This window comes from Anarhichas minor, unplaced genomic scaffold (assembly GCF_050575085.1).
Source record: "Anarhichas minor isolate MPS153535 unplaced genomic scaffold, ASM5057508v1 ptg000067l, whole genome shotgun sequence".
Taxonomy (NCBI): domain Eukaryota; kingdom Metazoa; phylum Chordata; class Actinopteri; order Perciformes; family Anarhichadidae; genus Anarhichas; species Anarhichas minor.
In genome coordinates this window covers 1,022,501-1,046,793 of record NW_027466513.1, presented here as the reverse complement: position 1 = coordinate 1,046,793, position 24,293 = coordinate 1,022,501, and the positions used below count along the sequence as shown (strand labels likewise).

The window sequence follows — 24,293 nt, the reverse complement described above, 5'->3', positions numbered from 1 at the left end:
GTTGCAGTGTAATTTAGCACTGAGGCCCTTCTGCATGTAACCCCACCCCCTCAAAAATCACATATGTACTTTGTGTTTTCTGTTTGTTTTTCCGTAGGAAGATGTGCAGAAATTGAGATTTTACATGTTTATTCATGAACCAATCGTCTACAGAGAAACTCCCCCCGAGAAAGCTTTAACAAAAATGTTCCTTGTGGCTGAAGAAAGGACACAAGCAAACTTTCTTCGTTTCCCTTTTTCTCAATAGCACGGCATTGTCTCTGCTCTTACTTGGAGATGCAACACAAAACAGAGAAGTACCTCCCAAAATAACTTGCTGCATGTGAGAGTCCATGTCTTGGCTGCTGATTTAAGATGGAGAGAAAAGAAAAAGAGTGGGAGAGAGAGGTTCTTGTTTACCACGGCAGTAAAAAAAGGGTTCATCCTGACAAGATGTAATGAGGGAGTCAAAGCTGCATTCCATTTTCCAGGCTTTGTGTGTGAAAAAAAAGCCCATTATACAAGCCAGAGAAAATAAATGCTTAAGTTAACAAAAAGCATTAAACCTGAGATAGAGAGCTGAAGTGGAGCCTTTTGTCTCATTGGCTCCAGCAGAACATGACCCTCACATTTTAGATCCCTTTACACTCACAGAGCCAGACAAAACAGGAAATTGGGGGGCATTTGGGCAACAGTCGAGCCTTTGACCCTTGAACTACAGCGCTCCCTGTCTTTGAAGTGAAGAGAGAGAATCACAAGCAATTACATGCGATGCAGAGTGCGTTCCCTTGAACATTTAGCCTCCACTGTGTAAACAGAATCAGAGCTCTCTGAGTGTGTTTGGCAGAGCGGTGGGTGTAGTCTGCTTAAAGTGTATGATCTAGGCTGTGTTTTGGCCTTGTTTTGACTCAAACTAAACAGTTTGGGGTGCAGTGAAGGACTGGCTGGTGTTAGTAGTAGTGCTGTCTTGCTAAGACGACACCGGCCAGGCAGCATTCACAGCTCCCACCGTGGCCTTAGAGGGAAGCTGTCAAGAATTCCTGCTGCATTTGACTGTGTGTGTGTGTGTGTGTAACCATAAGACTTGGTGACAAACACTCAACCCTCCTCGGAGATTGTCACCTCTGTTTAACATCTCGCTCCGTCTCCTGTCAGCCGGTCATCTGCTCCTGTTTGTCACCAACTGCAAACCGAAGGCAAATCCATGAAACCACAGAAGTAATGTCTCATCTCTCAATGTGCCACAGCCTTTAGCACATTAATATACTATATTTGTTTATTTTATGGAACATGCTGCTCTTGGACTATAACATAATTATATAAAGATGAAGTAGGTGTCTGCACATAAACACCTCCCTGAAAACGATCTATCTCGTCGTCATACTGTTACATAAATCAAAAATAATACAGCGCACTTTTATATTGGAGTTAAAATGTAGCTCTACTGCCAAAGTGTGATCATCACTGTAAGGCAACACCTTTTTTTAGATGGCCTCATGTTAATATTAAAATAAATACAATGTGCTACATCCCAAAACACCGTCCCTAACTGCATCTTTACCTGATGAGTACTTTTAAAGGGGAACTCCGACGATTTTACACATTAAAGTCTGTTTGCAAGTCTGGGGGAGTTTTATTACATATGTGAAAAAAAAGTAGTATGAAGCCTTTTGTGGCTCCAGAAGCAGCTGTGTGAAATTTGATAAATTGCCTCATGTGATGTCACTTAAGTCAGCATCAGTTGGGGCTGTAGACGTAAGATAAAACTGTTGATGTGGAGTTGGAAAGAAGTGAGTTTACCAGACCTCTGTAGTCCGCTCCTCGTCTCTGTTGAGGCTAGCAGTTAGAGGCTCTGTTAGCTGCTATACGACAGACCAAAGTGTCGGCAGTTGAGTTGTATTGTGGGTAATGTAGACATAAAGCACATAACTGCAACGTTCCTGCCAGTGACCTTTGTTTCATGTCATTCTCCGCCATCGTCGTCGTCTCCTCGAATGTTTCTTGTCTTTCTGTCTGCTATCAAATAACAAATAAATCAAGTGACAAAGCCCAATCATGTAGGCAACAAACAGATATTTGTCAGTTCTCCAAAAATGTGGTTTAAAGCGAGACTTGAAAACAAAGGCAGTGCCAGCAGGTACGATATTGAGAGCTCCGGCATCAGTAAAGCAAAGATTCTGACTCTTAAAATCATCAACAACATGACAGAAACATCCTTAGGATCTCATCAGGATCTGTTAGGTCATTTATATGAAGTTACTCAGCGTTTTCTGCCAAATCCTCACTGGGAGGGTTATGCACTTGAAGGCATAAAAGTCGTGTTTTGTACATTTACATTTGCTGGCTAAAGCAACGCCATGCAGCTGCAATCATGAAGAAATACTATAACTGTCAGTGAGAGTTTGCTTCACATTATTCTTGATTTGGAGAAACATCACAAGTGGATACATGTATTTGAGGTGATCGAATAACAAATCCGCAGACGGGCAATCATTGTACTGTAATCTCTCTAATTAAAGCATAAAATACTTCAAAAATAAGCTCCCAACACTGCATTAACACCCCAGCAGCTGATATTAATAGGATCCAATGATGAGGTGCACCCACTATGTTGTAAACTCTCAAATACATATTCTTCCTGGGCACAGCCCACATCAATTCTACCTCTATTCTTTACTTTGTTTGGTTGTTTGTGCTTTCATTAAAAAAAAAAAAAACCACAGCCATTAGTTGCAGTGGTGGCGCCACTGTCCGCATGACTCCGGCTGAACCAGGATCAGTGAGGGACAGACTCCATCATACTGGGTTCCCTTCCTCTTCCTTTGTTTTCATCCCGTTTCCTTCCTCGTTTTCTCAGATACTGTTCCCCCCAATGGAAGTCTAAACAAAATACAATACTGTGAAAGTAAACAAACGCACAAATATCATGTCCTACAGCCTTGGCCCTTACCAAAACCAGACCCAGCGTCGTGAGGATCCCAGGACAGGGTTTCGGTTGGTGCTTTGCCAAAGGAGCTACAATGTCGACTGACTGGAACTCCATGTGGTTTGTGACTCTGGTGAAGCAAAAGACCACTTGTATTATTTGATTTTGCATATGTTCACAAAGTTAAAGTGAGCGTGCTGATTCAGAAAGAACCAAGATGCTATAATAATTGGATGACAGGTAGGTTGTTTTCCTGTTTGGCTCAGAAAACCTGAAAACAGAAATAGCTAATATGGAAGACATCTGTGTCAGCACAAGCACAACAGAGCTTTCATTTTAAACCAACAGATTTAGATCAGATCTTAATTCTTGAGCTCTTACGCTGTCCCAACCTCTAACGGCCAAAGAGTTGTTGGCCAAACTGTTATCACAAAGTGTTCCTGAACATAATGTTGTGCCCTGAAAGCAAGAGTGTGTTCTAACAGGGCACTGGTTGATAAGGAAGGATACTGTCAAACCTCAAATGTGCTCTAAGCATAATGGGATATCAAATTGAGGGGAATTCATGCCGAACAATTCAGCGACTCTGTTAGATAAGAATACTGACCTAATGGTCTGTGGGACATGACATGTGATTACAATGTTCTGAGTATGAGTTCAGCAAAGGACCTGCACTGCATGTTATCCCACTTTCTCTTCAATAAATAGTCAACATGTGAGTCTACATTGGTGCAAATAAACACTTAAATAATCTGAAATGTGTCTTTACTACGCAGCATCCATCAACCTGCACAGTTGTTAACTTGGCTAATGCTCGCATTAACATTAATGAGCTTTTAAACACTTTTTACGCAGCTCTTGTGTCCTCCTTCTCCACCATTTCGATCCCATCCTTCCTCGCCCACCTCATGCTATTAGACCTATAATGGAAGTCTAGATTAATGGTTAATGTTCTGTCATAAAGTGCTTTCCATTAATTAGTGACTCTGTTTCTCAGAACGGAGAGGGAGAGCAGAAGAGTGATTAATGAGCTAACTAGCGCAGCCAGCGGCTCGCCTAGCTCCAGTGGTGAGCGTGAGAAGACTCGGACCCGCAAAGGGAGGGAAAGAAAATAAATATGTGGCCCTTGAAAAAAAAAAAAGTGCATGGAAATTCATTGAAAGGGTAGCTGAGTGCAGTTTCAAAGGGATTGTGGAACATTAGAGCTGAACTGAGAGAGAGAGAGAGAGGGCAGAGAGAGGCTTGATTACGCCCTCTCTGGTGCCAGAAGTCCAGCAGACGGGGATGGGTGTGTGCTGCTGAACTGAGAACTGTTATTGGGAAAGCAGTTCAGGCGACTTCTTGACTACCTTTGCTCTCTGAAGGTGTAAGGTTCGTTCTCCTGAGGGTTGGGATGAGATACTGCAGCATAACTTGGCTCTCAGAAACATGCAGGCATAACATTTTGGGACTATGCTGAATATTAATTTGCATCCTCAAAAAAATAACAAAAGAAACATTTCTAACCCTTTGACCAAACACGCTCACACCAATTTAATATTGGATGCTACTTAATGTAATTGACATTTTCTCTGCCAAGATGAGAAATTCGATTCCACTTTCATGTATGAATGCTAAATATAAAAGCTACAGCCAGCAAGTTATAACTTAGTGAGCTTTAGTGAATTTTTTGTGGAAAAGTGCATTTTTTTTATGAGAAAGAGCCAGGCTAGCTTTTTGCCCTTGCGTTTTTTAAGCTAAGCTAAGCTAACCTGCTTCTAGCTGTAACTTAATATTTAAAGGAATGGTTTGAGATTGTTTCATGCAGAGGATTAGATGAGATGATTTATTTTATATTTGTTGGTTAAATATGAAACTACAGCAAGCAGTCGGTTAGCTTAGCTTAGCATAAATACCGGAAACAGAGCGGTATCGATCTTCTCATCTAACTCTCAGCAAGAAAGCGAATATGTGTATTTCCCAAAATGTTGAACTATTCCTCAGGATTTGCTCCAAACAGATGAATATTTCCGCTGGCTAACGTTACTAACCCGTGGCAGTATTTCTGTCCACGGATTCCAATGGACGTCAGATTAAGAGGGCGGCCTGGCAAGAATCCAGAGGTATGGCTAGACATTATCTCCAGCACCGCTGCATGTTTTGATGAGGGGGCCTCCTGGTCTCTCCAGTGCTGGCCTGTAAGTGGCTGGGAGTGGGCAGTAGGAGTGTTTGTGCTTGCATGAATGTTTATGTATGCATGTGTGTGTGTGTGTGTGTGTGTGTGTGTGTGTGTGTGTGTGTGAGTGCAGAGTAAACTGCCGCCTTGGTGGGGCAACACACTGTCTCTGGTCTAGAGGAGAGCCATTAGGGGAGCGATGAAGCTGATGACATGTTGTTCCTGTGACAGGCCGCCGGGCCCCAGACTCCTCTCTGCTGCTGCTGCTGTTGGAGCTGCGGGAGCCCGCGGGTCTGCTGCTGGACAGACACAAAGACGCAGGGACTGAGTTTATTTTGGGAGGTGGTTCGGTGCCGGACACCCTGTCTGCTCTCCCACCAACCTTCATACACCACCACCCCCCTCTTCCAACACACACACACAAACACACACACCTTATCGCAAACACACACGCAACCAGGACGCTTTTACATGGCGTCAGTGACAATTGCTGACCCCTAATTTCTTGTCATCTCTCTAATGTATCTAATAATGGCTTAAAATGTCCAAAAGAATACTTAAAAAAAGAAAAGAACATTTGATTTTATTGAATCTAAGCTATGTTTCTCATCTTCTTCTACTCTCCTTCCACTGTTTATCTTCTATTTCTGTTTAAGGAATCAATGCACAAACAACAGTAATAATAAGTGAGCATGTAATTTAATGACGGTGTGGCTGCACAGACTATAGCTTTTTTGTCAAGTGTCCAATAACCAGTATCCCTCAGGTCAGCCGGCCAGTTTGTCCTGTTTATATTTTAGTGATGCAGACAGTTCTCTGACTATTGATTCAGGAATTAGGTCATTTTAGAAAGCTTTGTTGTCATTGTCTCTAATGTAATTACAGTTGCATGTCCAATCACTCGCTGAGCCATACAGAGATATGAAAATAACATAATTACCGTACCAATATATACAGTAAAGAACCTATTTGGGAATAATATAAACTTATTGCACTTGGTCTCTGTGTACATTAGCCACTCCATATGTACACAGTTATTTTATTGCATTTGGAACTGTATTTGTCCATGAATGCATACCAGAGGAGTGCCAGAGGGGAGGGATGTAGCAGGGAGGGAATATTGCTCAGGTTAATGACATGCTGTCTCACACTAATTACCACTGGTTACACTTTGTGTTGGGTCTGTAGACGTCATTGCTGCTGTTATTATTACATAGTTTGATAAGACAAAAGGCACATCGTAAAGTTTGTTTATTTAAAAAGATAATTGTGTCCTCAGTCGTCTACTTTTATGAGTGTCATGAGTATCCCGATAGTTTGAAAACACTGTGTTTTGAAGTACTACATAGAAAGTCATTATTAAAATAATTATTTGTACAATAAAATGCATCCAGACTTTCTTTTTACACCTGGCCTGGTAATAAAAATGCTGTGTGTCCACTTCAATGGCTTCATGTGTAACTGAGTGTTGACTGTTAGGAATGTATGTTACACCCACTTTGATTTATGTTTGACCCAGTTGATGCAATAAACCACATCTGACTATTCTTTTCATTTTATATTAATATACAGAAAACTAAAAATAAATGGAAAACAACATTATAGTTATAGTCAATGCTAATAAATGAGTCTGTGATGTACATTTTTCATGAATAAAAAAGTTATATATCGTTTTAAAGACCAATAAATTACCCATGGCTGTGAGTCCCAGTGGTGTTTATGTAGCCACTGAAACATTCAACTGTGGACGAAGCTCTTCCAAACCACTTCCCTCTGCATCTGATTGAGTTACACAGGGAAACACATTTTAAACAGGTGCCCACTGCAGTCACACACACACACACACACACACACACACACACACACACACCAACACACACACACACGGCTCTCCTCTTCTTCCTCGACTCTCTCCTTCTGTCATTGTAACTTGACTCCCACGTCTTCAGCCAGCCCCGTCGTCCCTCACATACCCCAGTAGAGTCCTGGTCCTGATACTCACCACACATACTGTAACTGGACGAGCCACTGACACGCAGGGTGAACTCTTCTGATACGAGGTGTGAATGGTCCCCCACCAGGGAAACTGTACGAATCCCTCTGTCGTAACATCCACTTGAACCATATGCTTGTAGAGTTGTTAAAATACCACTCTCAAGCCGTGGTGGAGGTGGTCACGTTGGCACAGAGACAGGTAGTGGCAGGACTGGCGTGATGCCACTTGGGGATATCCTTACCCCCTGTTTGCCCCCGTACCCCCTGTGGTCTTTGCTAATAATGTTTGGTCCCTCTACTAAACTGTGTGTAGAGTCACTATTTTGTCCCTATTTCAGGGTTTGTCGCTTAAAGGCACAGTGTGTAGGATTTAGTGGCATCTAGTGGTGTGGTTGCAGATTGCAACCAACTGAATACCCCTCCACTCAACCCTCTCTCTCAAAGACTGCAACTAGTAGCGTGAGCCGCTGAGTGCAAAACCGTGGTGACGCCATTCGCCTCGCTCAGAGGCCATCTTACGACGATAACGTTACTTTACGAGCAAAGGGACGGCGGCTGGTGTTACCGTGGTTTTGCACTCTGTGACTCGTGTTACCGTAGTTTCACAAGCATGTCGGAGAATCTACGGTGCAACATGGCGGCCTCTGTGAAGAGGACCCGCTAACAATATTACGAATCTTACTATAGTGCTTACCCTGATATTCTTACCCTAACCAATCTCACCCCTAATGCATAACCCCTAACCAATCCAACCAACCAAGTATCGAGTACTAGCCAATCACAGGCAGTAGGGCGGTGTCATGGCTTCACCATAGCAGGATTTGCAATTCACTGACCCACTCGCTATGTAGATATGAAGGGCTCGTTCTGAGCTAACGAAAGCATTGCAGTTGGAGCATTGCAGTGCCTTGCCCAAGCACACTTCGATATGTGGACAGGAGGAGCCGGGGATCGTACCCCCGACTTTGTGGTCAGAGCCACAGCCTCTGTAAGGCGATGTGCACAGTACGTTCACCTAAACAATATACTTTTATTTATGTTTTCTGACTCTTTTACTGAAACCTTTATTATGACTCAAATATCATTGTAATATTGTAATGTATTAATGTACCTTTAAATGTGTATTTGCAGTAAAACGTGTTGAAGAACAAAAAATGTAAAGTTCTCATTGTGACGAATACATGTAAAAGGTATTTTTATTGAGGTATTAACTTATGTTAAATACCTTATGATCTAAATACTCAATGTGTTTATATAAAAAGGAGCTAGTAACTTAAACTGTCATCTATCACATTTTCCCTTTAAATATTGTGAAGTAAAATTGTGATTAAAAAGTGGAGTACTTCACAGAGTTAAATAGTGTAAACTTTTTAAACTTGTAAGGCCCTTGAGTTGAGTATTTTCATTTAATGCTACTTCATTGTATATAGCTGTTCAATGTTTATACATATGTTCTACTTTTTTGCTGACCTTTTTTATTCTTTATATATTTTTTCTTGTTTATTGTAAAATAGTGTATGTACATTGAGAGCGGAGTGGAAACCGGAGCCAAATTCCATGTATGCGCATACATGGCCAATAAAGCTGATTCTGATTCTGATCCATTAGTACATATCAGAGGAAGATATTGTATTTTTACAATTATTTGATAGGCTATTTAATATTGTAATAATATTATATATATATATATGATATAAAGGCAATACAATTAAAGTACAGTAATGATCTTATCATCTATCAATCCTATACAGTCCAGAATAGTTCATAATCCTGTGGTGTTATTATTATTATTTATTTTTATTTTTAAACTGTTTTTTAATCTATACCATCATCCATTTGTTTACTCGTGATAGTTGTGATCTCCACGCTGCAGAACGTTTCCACTTTCAGCAGAGCAGGAGGTTGCGTCTTTAAGAGTTAAGAGTTAAGAAACTTGAAACCAGCCGTGTTTGCGCAACAATCAGTGCGGCTCCCAGCCGCCAAAGTGTCTAGACTGGCACATGATGGCGGGAATCAACCAATGGCTCCAGAGCTTTCCTCTGGGGCCCCGAGAGAGAGAGAGAGAGAGAGAGAGAGAGAGAGAGAGAGAGAGAGAGAGAGAGAGAGAGAGAGAGAGAGAGAGAGAGAGAGAATTACAAGGAAAGCAACCTCAGTGATTTGGGTTTCAAAATAAAAGCATTACCTTTCAGTTTTAACATTAACTCTATTATGAATAGATTTTTTAAAATATTAAATATTAAAATGAAAAAAATAGGAATTTGTCAGAAACATGTCGACAAATTCCTATATGATTAACCTTTCCAGGACATTGCAATTAAAACAATTAGAAATGTTATGAATAAAGATACACCATAACCAACCTTTCAAAGTAACTTCACTTGTGGGGTTTGCGGTTTCATATCAGAATCAGAATCAGAAACCGTTTATTGCCAATGTATATTAAACCTACGAGGAATTTGTCATGGCGGGTACATAACACTAAACAATAACATTAAACAATCAATACAGTGCAAGAAATATAAACATATTTAAAATGTACAATATAATATAAAATAAAGTGCACAACAAACAGATAACAGTACTATAAACAAGTAGCCTATATGTGAGCCGTAAGCGTGTATAGTTTAGAATATGTATGTTGATATAGGCTTTTGGATCACACAAGAAAAAAAGTATTCTTTCTTGTAATTGTTGTCATTCATTTTTCTTCAACAAACTTGCAAACTATGTTCACCGTTAATGCTTTTGTTTTGAAAATCACAGTCGAATAAACCTGCTTTTATTGTGTTCGGCTTGACTCTGGTGTGTGCAGCAGCGTGTGTGCGTGTGCCTGTGTGTGTTTGTGTGTGTGCGTCCGAAAGGGACTTGCAGGGGAGTGGAGAGTGGAGTAATTCCAGCTCTCTTTAAAACAACTTCTCAGCACGGAATCCGTCCCGGAGTTTGGCACTGGAGTCCCCGACTATCTCTGCTTTACCCCGGGACTCTGCAGCGGGATTATTGCTTCCAACCACAGCGACAGAAATCATCGGGATTTCAGTGTTGTGAGGATTTATTTCGAGGTGAAGGAAGGGGTTTCACGGTTCAAGAGGTTCACGAAGTCCAAGGAGAAACTCTGGAAAACTTTTGGATTAATGTTTCTGATGCTTCTTTTTTGCTCATGTAAACTGATACTGCTCCTGGAGAGGTCTAACTATGGTTTGTGGATTGTGTGCGGGATCTCCGGAGTGTTGGGGAGTTGAAGGCTTTGTGCAAGGGCTGGCACAAGTTGTGGCTTAATTGAGTTGGCGACAGCAGGTCTCTGCGCAGTGGCTGTGTGGAGCCTTCTTCTGCAGACGTTTAGTGATGTTTAACGCAACGCATGATTGAAATTACTTTCTGATGCTGCGGGAGAGCCAGAAAACGGTGACCACCGGCTCCGCATGCTGTGCGCACCGTGCACAAACCCCCGGTCCTGCGCGACGAGCGTAAATCGATGTGGCATCTCCCGAGACCCGGACGGGACCGACAGGACACATCCAAAACTGTCTAGGTTGTCGTATGTTCAAGTCGAAACGCTCAGGTCTTGTACGGCGACTCTGGAGAAGCCGTCTGGTCACCGAGAGCGACGGGCGGGATGGAAGCAGACGAGGTGAGGGAGGACGGAACGGTCCGTGCGGCAGACACTCAGGAAAGCTCCGCAGACACGAGCAGCGGTCGGTGACACACACTGACCCGGCTCCGGGACTCACGGGGGAGGCTGGAGACCTGACGGAGAGCGCCGAGAGGGAGGAAGAGGAGCAGCCTGACGATGACCGGGGCGCCATGTGCGTCCCGGAGCACAGAGGCTCCCGGCGGGGACAGGAGGGCGACAGTAGGACGGTGACGTGTTGTTTGTTTGGGGAATGGGATCTCAGACCCCGGAGCCCTTATTGGACCCCGAGAAAAGACGGAGGGGGCGCTTGTCAGTGCGCACCGAGGCATGCGGGACTGGAGGAGGAACTCGCGAGCACTGCTCATGCTTTTTTGAAAAGACTCAAGGAGAGATCTCTGGATACCTTGGTGAAGGCTGTGGAGACCAAAGGAGGGATACCCAGCGAGTGCGTCATGGTGCCCAGCACCGAGCTGCGGCTCGGGGCTCATCACGTCTCTCCACAGTGTCTCGTGTCTAAGGTGTACCGCTGGAGCGACCTGCCGCTCTCAGCCCGGCTCAAAACGCTGAGCCACTGCCAGAGTTTCGGCGCAGTGGACGGCGCAAAGGTGTGCTGCAATCCCTATCACTACAGCCGCTTATGTGGGCCAGGTAAGGACATCAACATGGGGGGCTGACTCGATCTAGAGGAGACCTTTCAAATGATCAAATGTACGAGTTACAACGAGAGATAATAATATCATTCTGCCCTGTGAACACCACATTAACCATCATCTTCAGACCCTGGTAGTCCAAACTCAGGTGGAAGGCCTCGCTGAGAATGAAGTTAATCTCATAAAAAGTGGAGCGCGTCATGGATGTAATACGATTATTTGTAGCGTAAATATTGATGGCCCAGCATGAAATTAATAAGAACTTCCAATCGGTCACAGTGTTGTTTACCTGCAGCTTGAAACGAAAGAAGAATGTACTTATTGTTGATTTAAGTGTTGAACAACGTCACAATCACGAGAAAATAACACCCATTAAGTCCCTCTGTTGTTGGTGATGGAGCCATCTTACATTTGCAATAATATATCAAAGCACACAGTGCAACACTGAAATCCCAGACAGTAAATATCACTTATTATCTTCTCGTGTGTCACTGCCTGCCCTGCAGTTTTATTACATTTTCATAACTATGGTTTCTACTTTGGTCAACCATTGTTTTGATTTCCACTCCACATTCCAAACACATTACACATTTATTTAAATTTGCGCAAAACTTTGCTTCCCACATCATCCAATTGAAGGTCGCTCTCAAGTTGCACTTAGGCTCTTTTTTTCTCTTACAAGGAGGTCGTCCTCTTGTTATTTAGGTGAAGGAGTGCCGATAATATACAGTTTGCATAGTGCTGGCGCCAGACTGACTCGCTGGGTATCTGACTGGCTGAGGACTCCGGCAATTACTGGCTCTGCTCTTAAAGGGGCCGCAGCCACAAACCCATGTCCACTTTGGACAGAAGGGACTCTCCCAGCAGCAGTTGCTTATAGTTTACTGTACTGCTTTCACACAGAAGAAGTCCCCCTGTGAGTCCGTGTCAATGAAAACGACTTAACTGACAACTTTATGAAGATTTCATAAAAGCAGAGGATCAAACTGAACACTTTGAGAATCAAATACAGTTCCCTTAAAAACAGAAACGGTAGGATGAAATACTTGCAGGTTCAGATTGGATATGTGGAATGATACTTATTAGGAGTTCAAAAGAAAGACTAAATATAATTACAGTGTTGCAATCATGCACTCAGCGCAAATAGCTCCTTAGGTATAAGGAAAGATGGCCTGTTGATGCATGGTAGCCTACAAATCTAAACAGTGAACATATTACCTCGTGAAAAACAACATGTGCAGAGCCACCATGTTTATACATTATCATTAGCTATAGAAACAGGTGGGTTTAATGGTCTACCTGAATAGAAAAGGTTTTGTATGTAATGTGATGTCAATGAGAAGATGAAGTTCATTTATTGTGCATTATACAATTAACATTTTTTGATTGAGGATTATAAGCCTTTTATTGTGTAGGATTTATTGGTAGAGTTTGGAACAGAAAACAAAGTTCACAATACATTAAATAAAATATTAAATTGTAAGCGTTTCACATAATTCACAGTTTATAACACTAACGTACAAGCCTTGAAGCTCAGTACTTTTCTTCCTCAGCTGATTATTTAGCAATAAGACCATGCAGCCTTCAAACTTAACCTTAACTTTTGTTGTATTTCCAGATTCACCTCCTCCCCCATACTCTCTGTCCCGTTCAGATGAACACAAGCCACTGGGTGAGTTTGGAAAAACCAACACCACATTGCAAACCAGTAAATGACACAGAGGGTGTCGTCACCATCATATTTTTAGACTGGAAACACAGATTATCTTTGAAAAGCTGCTTGTGTTGAAAGCGACACAGAGTTAGTTAAGTCTTATCTGTGCACATCTCCCCTTTTGAAGAGCCTGACATCTAGAGTTTATAATAGGGAGGCTGTGTTTGTGCAGACAGACAGTCTGCTCTGTAGTTTGAGAGGCTTATCAGGGCTGCAACCAAATTCATATTTTCATAATTCATTCATTCCAAAACATCATGTAATTCAAAGGCGTACAAGGTGGCTTTCAAATATATTTTTCTATCAATAGTCCCAAAATATGTATAATCACATAAAACAGCAACTCCTCACATTTAAGAAGCTGTAACCAGAGAATGTTGAAATAAATGACTGAATTAATACATGTTAAATTAATTGACCACCAAAAACGCTCACTCTTCTACTGTTTGTTTGTGCTTCTTCTACAATCACCAGACTCAACTCTGTCTTACACTGAAACTGTGCCCCCCCTCTCCCCCAACCCGCCTCACATTATGCCAAGAGACTACACAGGTGAGTAACTTGCATCACTATACTGCAGAGGTGCATGGACATTGTCACCGGGCAGATGTTGGTTTCAGCAGGGTACGGTGTTGATTTGTATTCGCCGAAGAAGTCTGACTTCTCACCACAAAACATTTTGGAGGCACGAATGGAAATACTTTTAGATTTGCACTTGCAGGCTCACACACTCATGCCTGCAAACACACGTAGCGTGCATGCTCTCTGAACGTTAAAGCAAATTGCATTTACTGTTGTGTTATTAAGTTGTGCTTTCCTTCCTATTTTCAAAGGCCGTTAAGACAAGTAAAAACTCCAGTGCATAAAGCTTCTATTGTCAGAGAGGCATGGGGGCACTCGGTGGGGGTCTGGGGTCTCTCACTATCTAGATGCCACAGCAGTGTTGCCTTTCTGTCTCTCGTTCCCCGTCTCTCTCTCTCTCTCTCTCTCTCTTTCCCTACGCTTTCTCCACGGCAAAATATTTCACTGGGATGAAGCTGCAATAAGATCCCCGTGCATACTCCCAATCCCCTTTTGCCTCTCAAACCACCCATCCCCCTCTTTCCCTCTTTCTTCCCTCAAATCCCTCCATTCCTCTTGGCAATTGAGCAGTGGAAAGAGGCTGGCATTTTGGGGGCGGGGGAGCCGAGCAGCTCTGATGAGGCGGAGGTGTAGAGTTTTGTGTGCGTGTATATGTGGAAAGAGAGAGAGGTGGGGGCTGAGGGCCTGCATTTGAACAGGAAACAGCCCCCTCTAGATGATGAAACTGGAGCTTTATTTGTTTACATGCTGGGGTCGGGTGGAGAGGTCCTTGTAGCGTTAGAAGAAACCCACAAACCCACTCGATCAAGCCTCCCTGGGCTCACTTGTGGACGGTGTTGAAAGGTGAACGGGCACCTATGAAGCCTGTGTAGTGTAGTTGCAGCATGACGGAGCTGTCTGAAGAATCAGCTGCACCCCAGTGATACTTTCTTTGGTTTGATGGTGACCAGGAACTTATTCTTGAAGTTTATGTTTGAAGTTGAAATAATTTATTGAGTTGTTATGTATGTTTTCCATGTTTAGGCGCAGGGCCGTAGGCAGCAGTTTAGAAATACTGGGGTCCTCCCAATGCCCACCTCACCAGAAATGAAAAAAGAAGATGCTTTAATTACTTGGATTAGATTTTCTCAGCATTTATTTCCAAAAATCTGAGTCTAAATGCTGTTTTAAAGCCTTTTTCACACTCTCAGGAATAAACCTCTTATTAAATTTTAGCCTCAAAGGAGTCAAATTAAATTCATAAACATGAGCTCATTAGATACCCACAGTTTGTTGCTATACGGCCCTGTTTAGAGTGTTTCTGTTGGGGTTGAGAAAAATAATCCACATCTTTTTAATACAAATAATCACGCTATTCCTGTCCTTGCTTGTATTCGCCATTATGCACTTTTGAGTTGAAACAAATGTGGTTAATTCTTAAGGTATTTTAAAGTTGATTTACTCTGATTTGTTGGAAGTTATGTTAAAAAATTATCCAAAGTCTGTTCAATCAAGGTCACAAGTCAGACAAGAGTCAAGTTTTAGGTTGTGATTTTAAGGTTTCTATTGTCTGCCTGGTGAAATAAGTGGAAATAGATCAGTTTTCTTAAAAGATGTTGTGTGTTTGGATAATTCTGTGTGTGTGTGTCTGTGTGTGTGTGGTCTCTGATCCCCTGCCCCCCACACCAGAACGCTGGAGCCGAGAACCGGAGCTCAGGCCAAGAGCTGGAGTAGGAAAGAGACTAAACAGAGGTAGCCAGGAATTCCGCATGTAGCTTTTGTCAGGTTATAAGACTCCTCTTTTGAGTTACGGCTGGTGAAATGAGCAGGACATAAGCTGAACATGAAGCTTGTATCAAAGAATTGTCTGTAGCTTTAAAAAGAGAAAACCTTGATGTTTCTTAGATCTTTCAAGAGTGTGAATTCATCTTTTTTGTGCAGGTGATCATCTAAAGCCTGTGATGTTTTCTTTAGAACAAATGCAAACAATGAACATGTGCTCCGGCACTTTAGCATCTATTTTTTAAATTCCTTTTAAAGCTACCCTAGCTTTAAGGGGAAAAAAGGCAGCAGCAGGGTGTGGTCCATACATACCTTTGCCCTGGCCTCTTTTATCATTCGATCAGTTAACGTTCCCTTTAAACCGCAGCAAGGCTTTGAAAAGGGATAAATCTACTGGAAGTTTAGTATATCTACTTGGACTGTCGCTCTGTGACTCCCAACAAAACGTGTCATTCAGCTGCTTATTGTCAGTGTCTCTGTGTGCGAGTGTGTGCGTGTGTGTTTACATGTGTGTGCGTGTGAGAGAGTGAGACAGGAGGGAGAAAGGGAGGAATTTCTGTCTGACTCAGTGATAAGATCGTCTCAGAGAACTCACATAGGGGTTCTTCAGGACACACACACGTATAAACACACATTCACCAATCACGCGATTAGCTGGAAGGGAGGCAAAGTTCATAATTGAAGTATAACCTTTTTTCTAAATACATTCTATTTGGACTATTTCAACTATTTTCTACTGCCGCCCTACTTTCTTTACATGATGATACACAAAGTACTCGTTTGGTGATTTTAATTTGATAATGGAATTTGGTGACTTTTCTTTTAGTGAAACCAACAGATCAAAACTTAACTTAAAGTTAACACAGAAAGAGTCTTCAAAATTAGTTCCTGTCAGCCTCAAATGTACTTTGTGATTATGGCTAACATAAGAAGCTCCACACATCTGAATCACCGCCACATCGCCGACGCAGCTGTACAGGTTGTTGTAGGTCGGCTAACGTTGGTGGTAATGATGCGTGACTTGCTGGACAAAACAAACAGAAATCAGCTAACATGAACGTGAGACTGAAGTGAAACTCGTTCGGTCATGAATAACTGGAAAAGTCATGAAAGTAGCCGTTTCCAGGCGTAGAGAAGTTTGGGAAGAATAAATAAACACAGAAGGTTTTGGAAAAGTCATGGAAATTTGCTCCAAAAATGCCTGAGTGTGTGTGGTTCAGCTAAGATCGACTGAGAAAAATTTGTCAAACAATTCTTAAATCTGCAGATCAGTTACGTCACGTGTCGTTCTGCTGTTCTATGCGCGGGGTAACATCAGACTCCAACCTCTTATTCTTATTTTTCATGTATATGCAAACGTTTCAGGTCATAAAGACATGAAAAACTCTTCAAAATGTTTTGGAAAAAATGTGTATGAACTCTGAGTTAAGCTACCATTTTATATTTTAAGAGGTAGAGAATCTCGAAGGATGATGCCCAAAGAGATAGCGATTTCCTTGTCAGCTATTACATCATATGACATCATTGCACTCCTCAAACATTTGTCCATCTTGTCGTCATTAGACTCTGGGTTTTGAACATGTGGAAGCAAGTAAAGCAATGATACTTAGTGGACATTAGTATGGCCTGGATGCACTGAAGTAAGACAAGAAGGCTGCTCCCTCTCTGCCCTCAGTAATCATATTTTGGTGGCTTGTTTGCTTAAGCAGAGCAAGGTATCAGCCAAACATCCTGTCTCAAAGCCCTGTCTGCACTCACTGCAGCATTAACCCCATGAATTGGCCCTTTGACTGATGGGGCACGGCCCAGGAATGTTGGGAAATTGGGAAGGTGAGGGGGAGTAGGGTCTCGAAGTGAAAGAAGGTGGGAGGGGGATGAGGGGCTCCGACTCCGGAGAGTGACACCTGATACATGTTTGAACATATCGCCGTTAATACTTAAGAATCACGGAGCTGAGCCGACATTCTTGGAAGCTTGGGAGACAGTTTTTAGAGTCCGACTGCACTGTGCAGTTTTAGTGAGCTCAGTTCAGAAAGTGTGAAGCTTTCCAGGTCAGTCCAGGTTGACACAGTTGGACACGGTTTTGTAAATCATCTGCTGAGGCTCTCAAGTACAGATTTGACTCCCAGAAGCATGAATACTTAATGAGATACATTCGCAGAATTCCTTTCAATATGGCCTCAGTGTCTTGAGGTGTAAGAATAGTGCAAAGACAAAACAGTGAACACCCACATTATGCTGCTATCCGTCTGAGTCGGGACGGGTCCTCTCAGTGACCTGAACCGCCAGTCTGTTTGCTGGCATGCGTACAACACTTGCTCTTATGCCTGACTGAGACACATTAGACTATGGAATTCAACATCAAGTGCTGGCCCATTAACCATTTGCCATTTCCTCAAGTATTTTCCATCACGGCTCTTTTTCACCATACAAGCTGGGTACGCAGCTGAGGACGCGGCGCACAACTCACCCGGAGCTCTTTTATGTCAGTTCGGTCATTTTTTTCTGAAGTCCTTTAGTTGTTTTTTTAAACGTTTTGGCACATTTTAAGCTTTTAGACTGCCAGGAGGTTAACACTGTTATTAAAACCCTGTCCCCTAGAAATTAAGTTTATATGCATCTAATGTGCCACAGCAAATTATGAGGAATTGTTGCTGCTGAATGTAACAGTGAAATGTTTACTGACGTATCTGACTTGTTTTCCCCCATAAAATCTACTCTTGCGATACAATATCCGTTCATAGTGACGACCTCATTATTAAACATTTTATGGGTGAACTGGCAACAGTTTTTAAGGAAAGATTGTGGTCTGGCTTCCTGCAAAAATAAGTCTGCAGTGATTTAAATCATGAATCACAACATGATTATCGACATTTAACAGAGGCCACGATCTTTAACCAAAGTGCTTTTGTTGCCTTAACTTAATGACAGACGGGACTCAGGATGCAAAAACCCGTTTCTGGTGTCAAAGTCCTGCTCTTTGTGCGTCCGTCATCTACCGCGACTGCTGACTCCAGTGGTAAATACATGTAGCGGATTGGAAAAATAATTTAGTGATAAATAAACATAATTTCTTGGAGATAGAGTTTGTTATTATCTGAAAAATCTGAGTAACAGTAGAGTAAGTTTAGATTACTGATTTTCCAAAATAAACTATATTGCCTTAAGCATCATGTTTTTGTTTTTATAAACCAGAAAATTATTACATCACCTAATGTTACAAACTAAAATCAGAAACAAAGATATATATTTGAAGGTAATTAAGAATGGTAGAGGTGAGATGAAAGACATATTCATGTTCTTCAATCAACGTATTGGCTCAATAAACAAACTTCTACATTTCATAAAAGGACTAAACACCTCTGATCCCAGAACGTAAGCCTAACTTAATTTAAACTTGACTTGGAAAAACAAGTCGACTGTTCCTTGTTCACTCTGCTGTTTGACAACACATTTAGAAGTAGAAATAATTCAGTGTTGTCAGTTCAGTTCCCGTCTTTCTCGTTTGTAATCATCACACCTACAAATAAGCTGTAAAACTCTGAGCTGATGGAGCCGCGTCGCCTCCCAGGCTTTATTGCTGCAATGTCTGTCAGCGAAGATACATATAAAACATGTCGTTGCGTGGATACACAGAAACAGTCAACATGCACACCTCTAAAATACTTAGCTCCAAATACTTGAGGGTATCTGTGGTTGAGGGCAGGAAGGGATATCCGATAACATCGCGGTTCGCCCAACACGGAACTAAAAGAAAGAAGCCAAAACACAAATGTTTTTATTAAATTACCTATTTTACTTTAAGGGATTTCGTGTTTGATCTTGGCTCTTTTTCCTTTCCGTCTTGGTAGATGCAACACTGCTTTATGTATCTGTGTTGACATTTACAGAAGCTTGTTTCAGACATTTATACTTTAAACCACCTTATTGTGAGTGACAAATGAACCTTGACCTCTCCAAGTTCATGGATTTAGGAAGTGTTACACATCAGAAACAATCCTGATTATCAAGAACAGACAGTCGTATATTGTCCCGAATCACAATAATGTTGTTCCCTTGTTTTTCTATCCCCTCTTCTTTTCTCTCTCTTGTTTCAGCCCACTTTTACTGCTCTTTGTCTTAGTGTTAATTCTACTTCTGCCTTCACAGCCTCTACAGTTTGTTGTACACACATTTTTGCTCTCTTTCTCTGGGTCTCTGCGACTCTCATTCTCGCCCCCTCTCTTTCAGTCCATGTTGTCAAGCCATCACAATTTAAAATAAGGTTTAAATTACAGGACTGGCTGTGGCTTTCCGTTGTTCCCTTAGAGTTTTTGCCAACCCGCAATTTGGCTTTTAATGGAATCCTGCCATGCTGCTGAACCTAAAGATTCTTTGCAGATGTCGACAGGCTCTCTGACTCTGTGAAATGTAGGAAACTGTCGCCTGTGCTGTGAGTTCTGAGTTTAACGCAGAGTTTAGACCGAACATTTTCAGGGTTTTTTCAGGCAATGTAGCTGCCTGTTGTTAGTAAGAACAATTGTGTGTGTGTGTGTTTGTGCTGTGCATTCACCCATGATATTGGAAACTACACTGACAAACACACAGTAGCCTACTGTATTTAAGCTTCAGTATCAGACTTTGATAGAGTGTAAGGCCATATACGTAAATTTATATAGCATATATACTAGTGCTGGGCAACGATTAAAATATTTAATCGCGATTAATCGCATGGATTTTTTGCGATTAATCGCGATTAATCGCATTGTTATGGCAAAGTTCAATAATGAATTCAAAAGTAGTGTATTGCGCACTTTTATTTTAAAAGTACTGCTATATGAACAAAAGTGCAATAACATTTGGTTCACGAGATGCAGGTAGCATGTTTTATACTTAATGTGAATATAATTCATACTTTGTTGGCATCTTATTCTGAAAACCGGATGTTCGTCTGAAGAAACCGGATGTTGTCTTACGTTAATCTTTCCGCTAACTTTCAAAGTCCTTCGCTTGCTCCCGATCTGTGCCGTTTAAATGCGTTTACCGTGAATTTCAGCATATAGGTGCACTAAAATTACTGACTATAGGATGTTTGCTGGCTTTTATCCCACTGTTCTTGTCATCCTCTTGTTGTTATGTATATGTATTGTCTCTTGTCTTTCAATTAAAAAAATAAAAATAAATTATAATAAATTTAAAAAATGCGTTAACGCGCGATAAAATAATTGTCGGCGTTAATTAATGAATGCGTTAACGCGAAATTAACGCGTTAACTTGCCCAGCACTAATATATACATATCACAAACACTCTTGTATTTCACGTACAACTTAAATTTAATTGAATCACTTCAAAATATGTTCATTGCCACTTCTTTTGCTCTCAATTCCTCGAAACTGGAAGGCTAAAGTGTTTCTCAGTTAACTCCCATATTAGATTTGCTAAATGCTCTTGCAACAAAAAGCTCTAATGAACTGTCTGCACGCTACCTGCACTAAATGACAGGCCGACAAAGTTAGCAACTAGCTAATAAACAGAGCTAAAGAGCTGGATATTTCCTCAGGAGATGCTTTTGAGCTAAAAGGAGAGACACAACCACGACTGCAAATAGTGCTAATGTTGCTCCGTATTTTTCGGGATGTGTAAATAAGCTACTGTTTGGCCATATCAACTCAATGAGATGGTATGTATGTCAGGTTGTGTTCAAATTAAAGCAGATTTCATTTACAAAAAATGTGGCAAATGTCCTCATATAAAATGTGTTATCATACACATTTTCGAAGGTAACTCGACTAAATCATTGCAGGTCTCACATTCCCCATGTCACCCCCCCACTGTGTGAGTTATGTATAGTGATTGTGCATTGTATTTTCAGTCCACTGTTATTTTTTGTATATATAAGTGCGCTCCACACTGGCGTTCTATTCAGATAATTCTCCCACATTAAGTTTTAGGAGGAATTTCATAATACCTTCTTCATAGAGGAACAAATGGATCTATCCCACCAATAAATGTGTGTAATTATGTTGTGAGGAGTGAAGGCCATATAGCGGGACCCCGTGAGGCTCAATGAGAGACTTGTCAACTTGACCCCGGTGACTGGCTGAGCGGGGGGGAGGAAGTGTTGAGGAAGAGGGCCTGTCCAGGAATGTGTTGGGAGGGGAGGCCTGTCAGCTGCAGAGCTCTGCTTCTCTGCATCTCCTTTTGGGTCTCTATTCAGATTAAAATCATCTTTTAATAAATTGTTTGTGTAAAACTAAAATCCAGCTATTCTTAGAGCTAAAAACATACCGTCTTCCCCCATGAAGTGTTTTAGTCGAGCTTGATTTATGTCTCTGTTGCAGGGTTATGATACCCGCATGTGTGTCTCTGGTGCGTCTGTAGGTAACTGTCGAAAGATGTAACCACATGTACTACACGGGCTATACAGACACCACCTCCTTATCAAAAACAGATAAGCTGGTCCTCATCGAGCGAAGCCATTTCCAGCGCAAACATTGGCTTTGATGTGTTTGTTTTCACCTCTGTGTATGAATGAACAAGATTATGTCAGGAATAGCAGGAATGCAGAGCAAACAATCTTCTTTAACCCTGGAGCAACAACAATAAATCATTAAACGCTGAAGCTGCTGTGACACCTTGATGTGCTGTAGAAGTATAATTTAGGATTCAGTCTCACCTTCCTCCGGCTTAGCTGGTTAAGTTGCACTACAAAGTGTTGCTAATGTTGCGCTGAAACGAAACTTGCGTCAAGGAAGTAAAATTCTGATCAGGGCCGATTTAGAATAACACACATTCACAGTTAGTTCTGTTTGCTCAGATTCACTCAGATCATTGTTTTTGTACAGGTGAGGTAGCTCACTGTGGAATGGGATAACGTGGACAATCCCCACAGTACGTTAACTGTTCAGTTTCTCTCTTACTGCTTATTTATTGTGGATCTTTATTGTGGATAAGGAACATTTTACAGCACTACAACTATGCGTTGTGTTGTTCTACAGTGAGCCACAGAAACTAAATCTGAGCAACGGCTAAACAAGAGCGATGTAAATGTGACCTTGTGCACGTTCTACAAGAGGAGGTCGAGTGATTGGATGTGAAGTGATACGTCACTTTGCAGAAACTTGTACAGTATTTAATACGTTTGTTAAAATTGAACCAAGTCGAAAGATACTTGTGCATACTAACACATTGAACTTGCCAATGTAAAGTCTGAACAAAAGCACATGTTGGATTGGAACAATTCCATATTTTTTGTCTTTATTTGATACAGCAACACCAACAGTATATACAGAAAAAGGGGTGATGACATCCGACAAAGGTTACTAGCCATTACATGTATCTATCTCAACCACTCAACTGTGAAAGCTCTGCCAAAGTCAAGTGTAATTTTTCACTAAGCAACAGAGGAACAAATGTCAACCATGGTGCATAATCAATTCAGTATATAATCTATACTTCAAATCATCTGAAACCAGCTTTTATTTCCAAAGTGTCAGCCTTCATTATGAGTCTCACGAGCATCAGAGTTAGGATCATTTCTTCAACTGTAATCATGAAACTGAAGTGAAAACAGTTTGGATTTCCAGGGTTTTCATACAATGACAACACAAACTATGGTGGATGATACAAGACGTGACAGCAGAGTTTTTCCAGGATGCAATGATGGATGCAAAACCTGAGACATTCCTTGGCTTAAGTTGTCTGGCACTTTGAAGTAGCACCAGAAATGCAGGAAACTGGTTACTTTCTCTCTTCCTCTTGGAGGAGCTTTCTAAACTACCTCCAAACACGTCTTCCTCGGAATTTTACAGGGACACACAGTTACTTTCCTGTGGCCCCGTTGACCTGCAGGTTCAAGGAATGTGGTCGTTTGTCCGCATAAAATAATGGATTGGTGTTAGAGAAATGTGTTTCTTGGAAGCAAGAGAAAGATGTCGAGCGGCACACTGCAGCAGACTGCAGCAGACTGCATCACAAGATCCCCTTTACAATGGAAAGAGAGGGAGAAGGAAAGAGTGTGTGTGTGCAAGAATGTGTGTGTGTGTTTGTGTTTGTGCGCGAGAGCCCAGTTGTGTTGGATTGTAAAGCCCATGTCTGGCGATAACGCAGCCCTCTGATGGCAGAGATAGTCGAGACGCCAGCTTAAATGTGGCTTGCTGGATTGAAGTTTCCCTGTAATGATAGTTGTCTCAAACAACACAGAACCTACCATTTGTAGCCAGGGAGGGGTGTTTTCTTTTTTCCCCCTTATTTTCTTTTATTTCTATTTCTTTTTTTTTAGAGCTTTTGGGGGAAATTTTTAGGAAGTTGAATCAAAACAAAGCATCTTAGAGGCGGCCGACAATGGTTAGTAGCTGAATTCTATCCTCCCCTCTGTCCCCCCCCTACGCCCTCCCTCACCTCCTCCCCCTCCCTCTGCCCAACCCACCCACTTCTTTCAGCACAGTGGAAGAGTCTAATAACTGGAGGGGAATCTAATCCTTGGCACTGGATGAAAGACGGGGGTCTCCCTCCCTCCCTCTCTTTCTCACAGTCTCTTTCTCTCTCTTCATTTTTTCCGTGGATGCTGGTTATGCTTGGCAGGTTCTCTCTCTCTCTCTTTCCCTCTCATTTTCCCGCTCCCTCTTTCACCCAGTCTCTCTCTCTCTTTTTTTTTTTTTTTTTTACTCCTCTACTTCCCCCTTTTTACCCCCCCAGCTTTTTTTTCATCTCTGTGCAGGTTAAGGTTAGCAGGAGGAAGCTTCCACCGCTGCGACCGGAGGGAGAGAGGAAAAGATATCGTTTAACATTTTGGGAAATACACTTTTTCATTTTCTAGCTGACAATTAGATGAGAAGATTGATCCTACTTTAATGTTTGTCCGTTACAAATTAAGCTAGCTTAGCTTAGCATCAAGATTGGAAACAGGGGGTAAACAGCC

The 24,293-nt window shown here is 41.8% G+C and overlaps 1 protein-coding gene across 1 annotated transcript in view; it reads left to right on the top strand.

Annotated features, from left to right (window-relative positions):
* The first annotated feature begins 10,592 nt into the window (after nt 1-10,592).
* LOC142934218 (mothers against decapentaplegic homolog 6-like) overlaps nt 10,593-24,293 on the top strand; it is a 17,523-nt gene continuing 3,822 nt past the window's right edge. The window contains exons 1-3 of the mRNA XM_076078697.1: nt 10,593-11,334; nt 12,955-13,008; nt 13,525-13,602. Coding sequence (XP_075934812.1) covers nt 10,593-11,334; nt 12,955-13,008; nt 13,525-13,602 — 874 coding nt within the window. The remainder of the gene's footprint in view (nt 11,335-12,954; nt 13,009-13,524; nt 13,603-24,293) is intronic.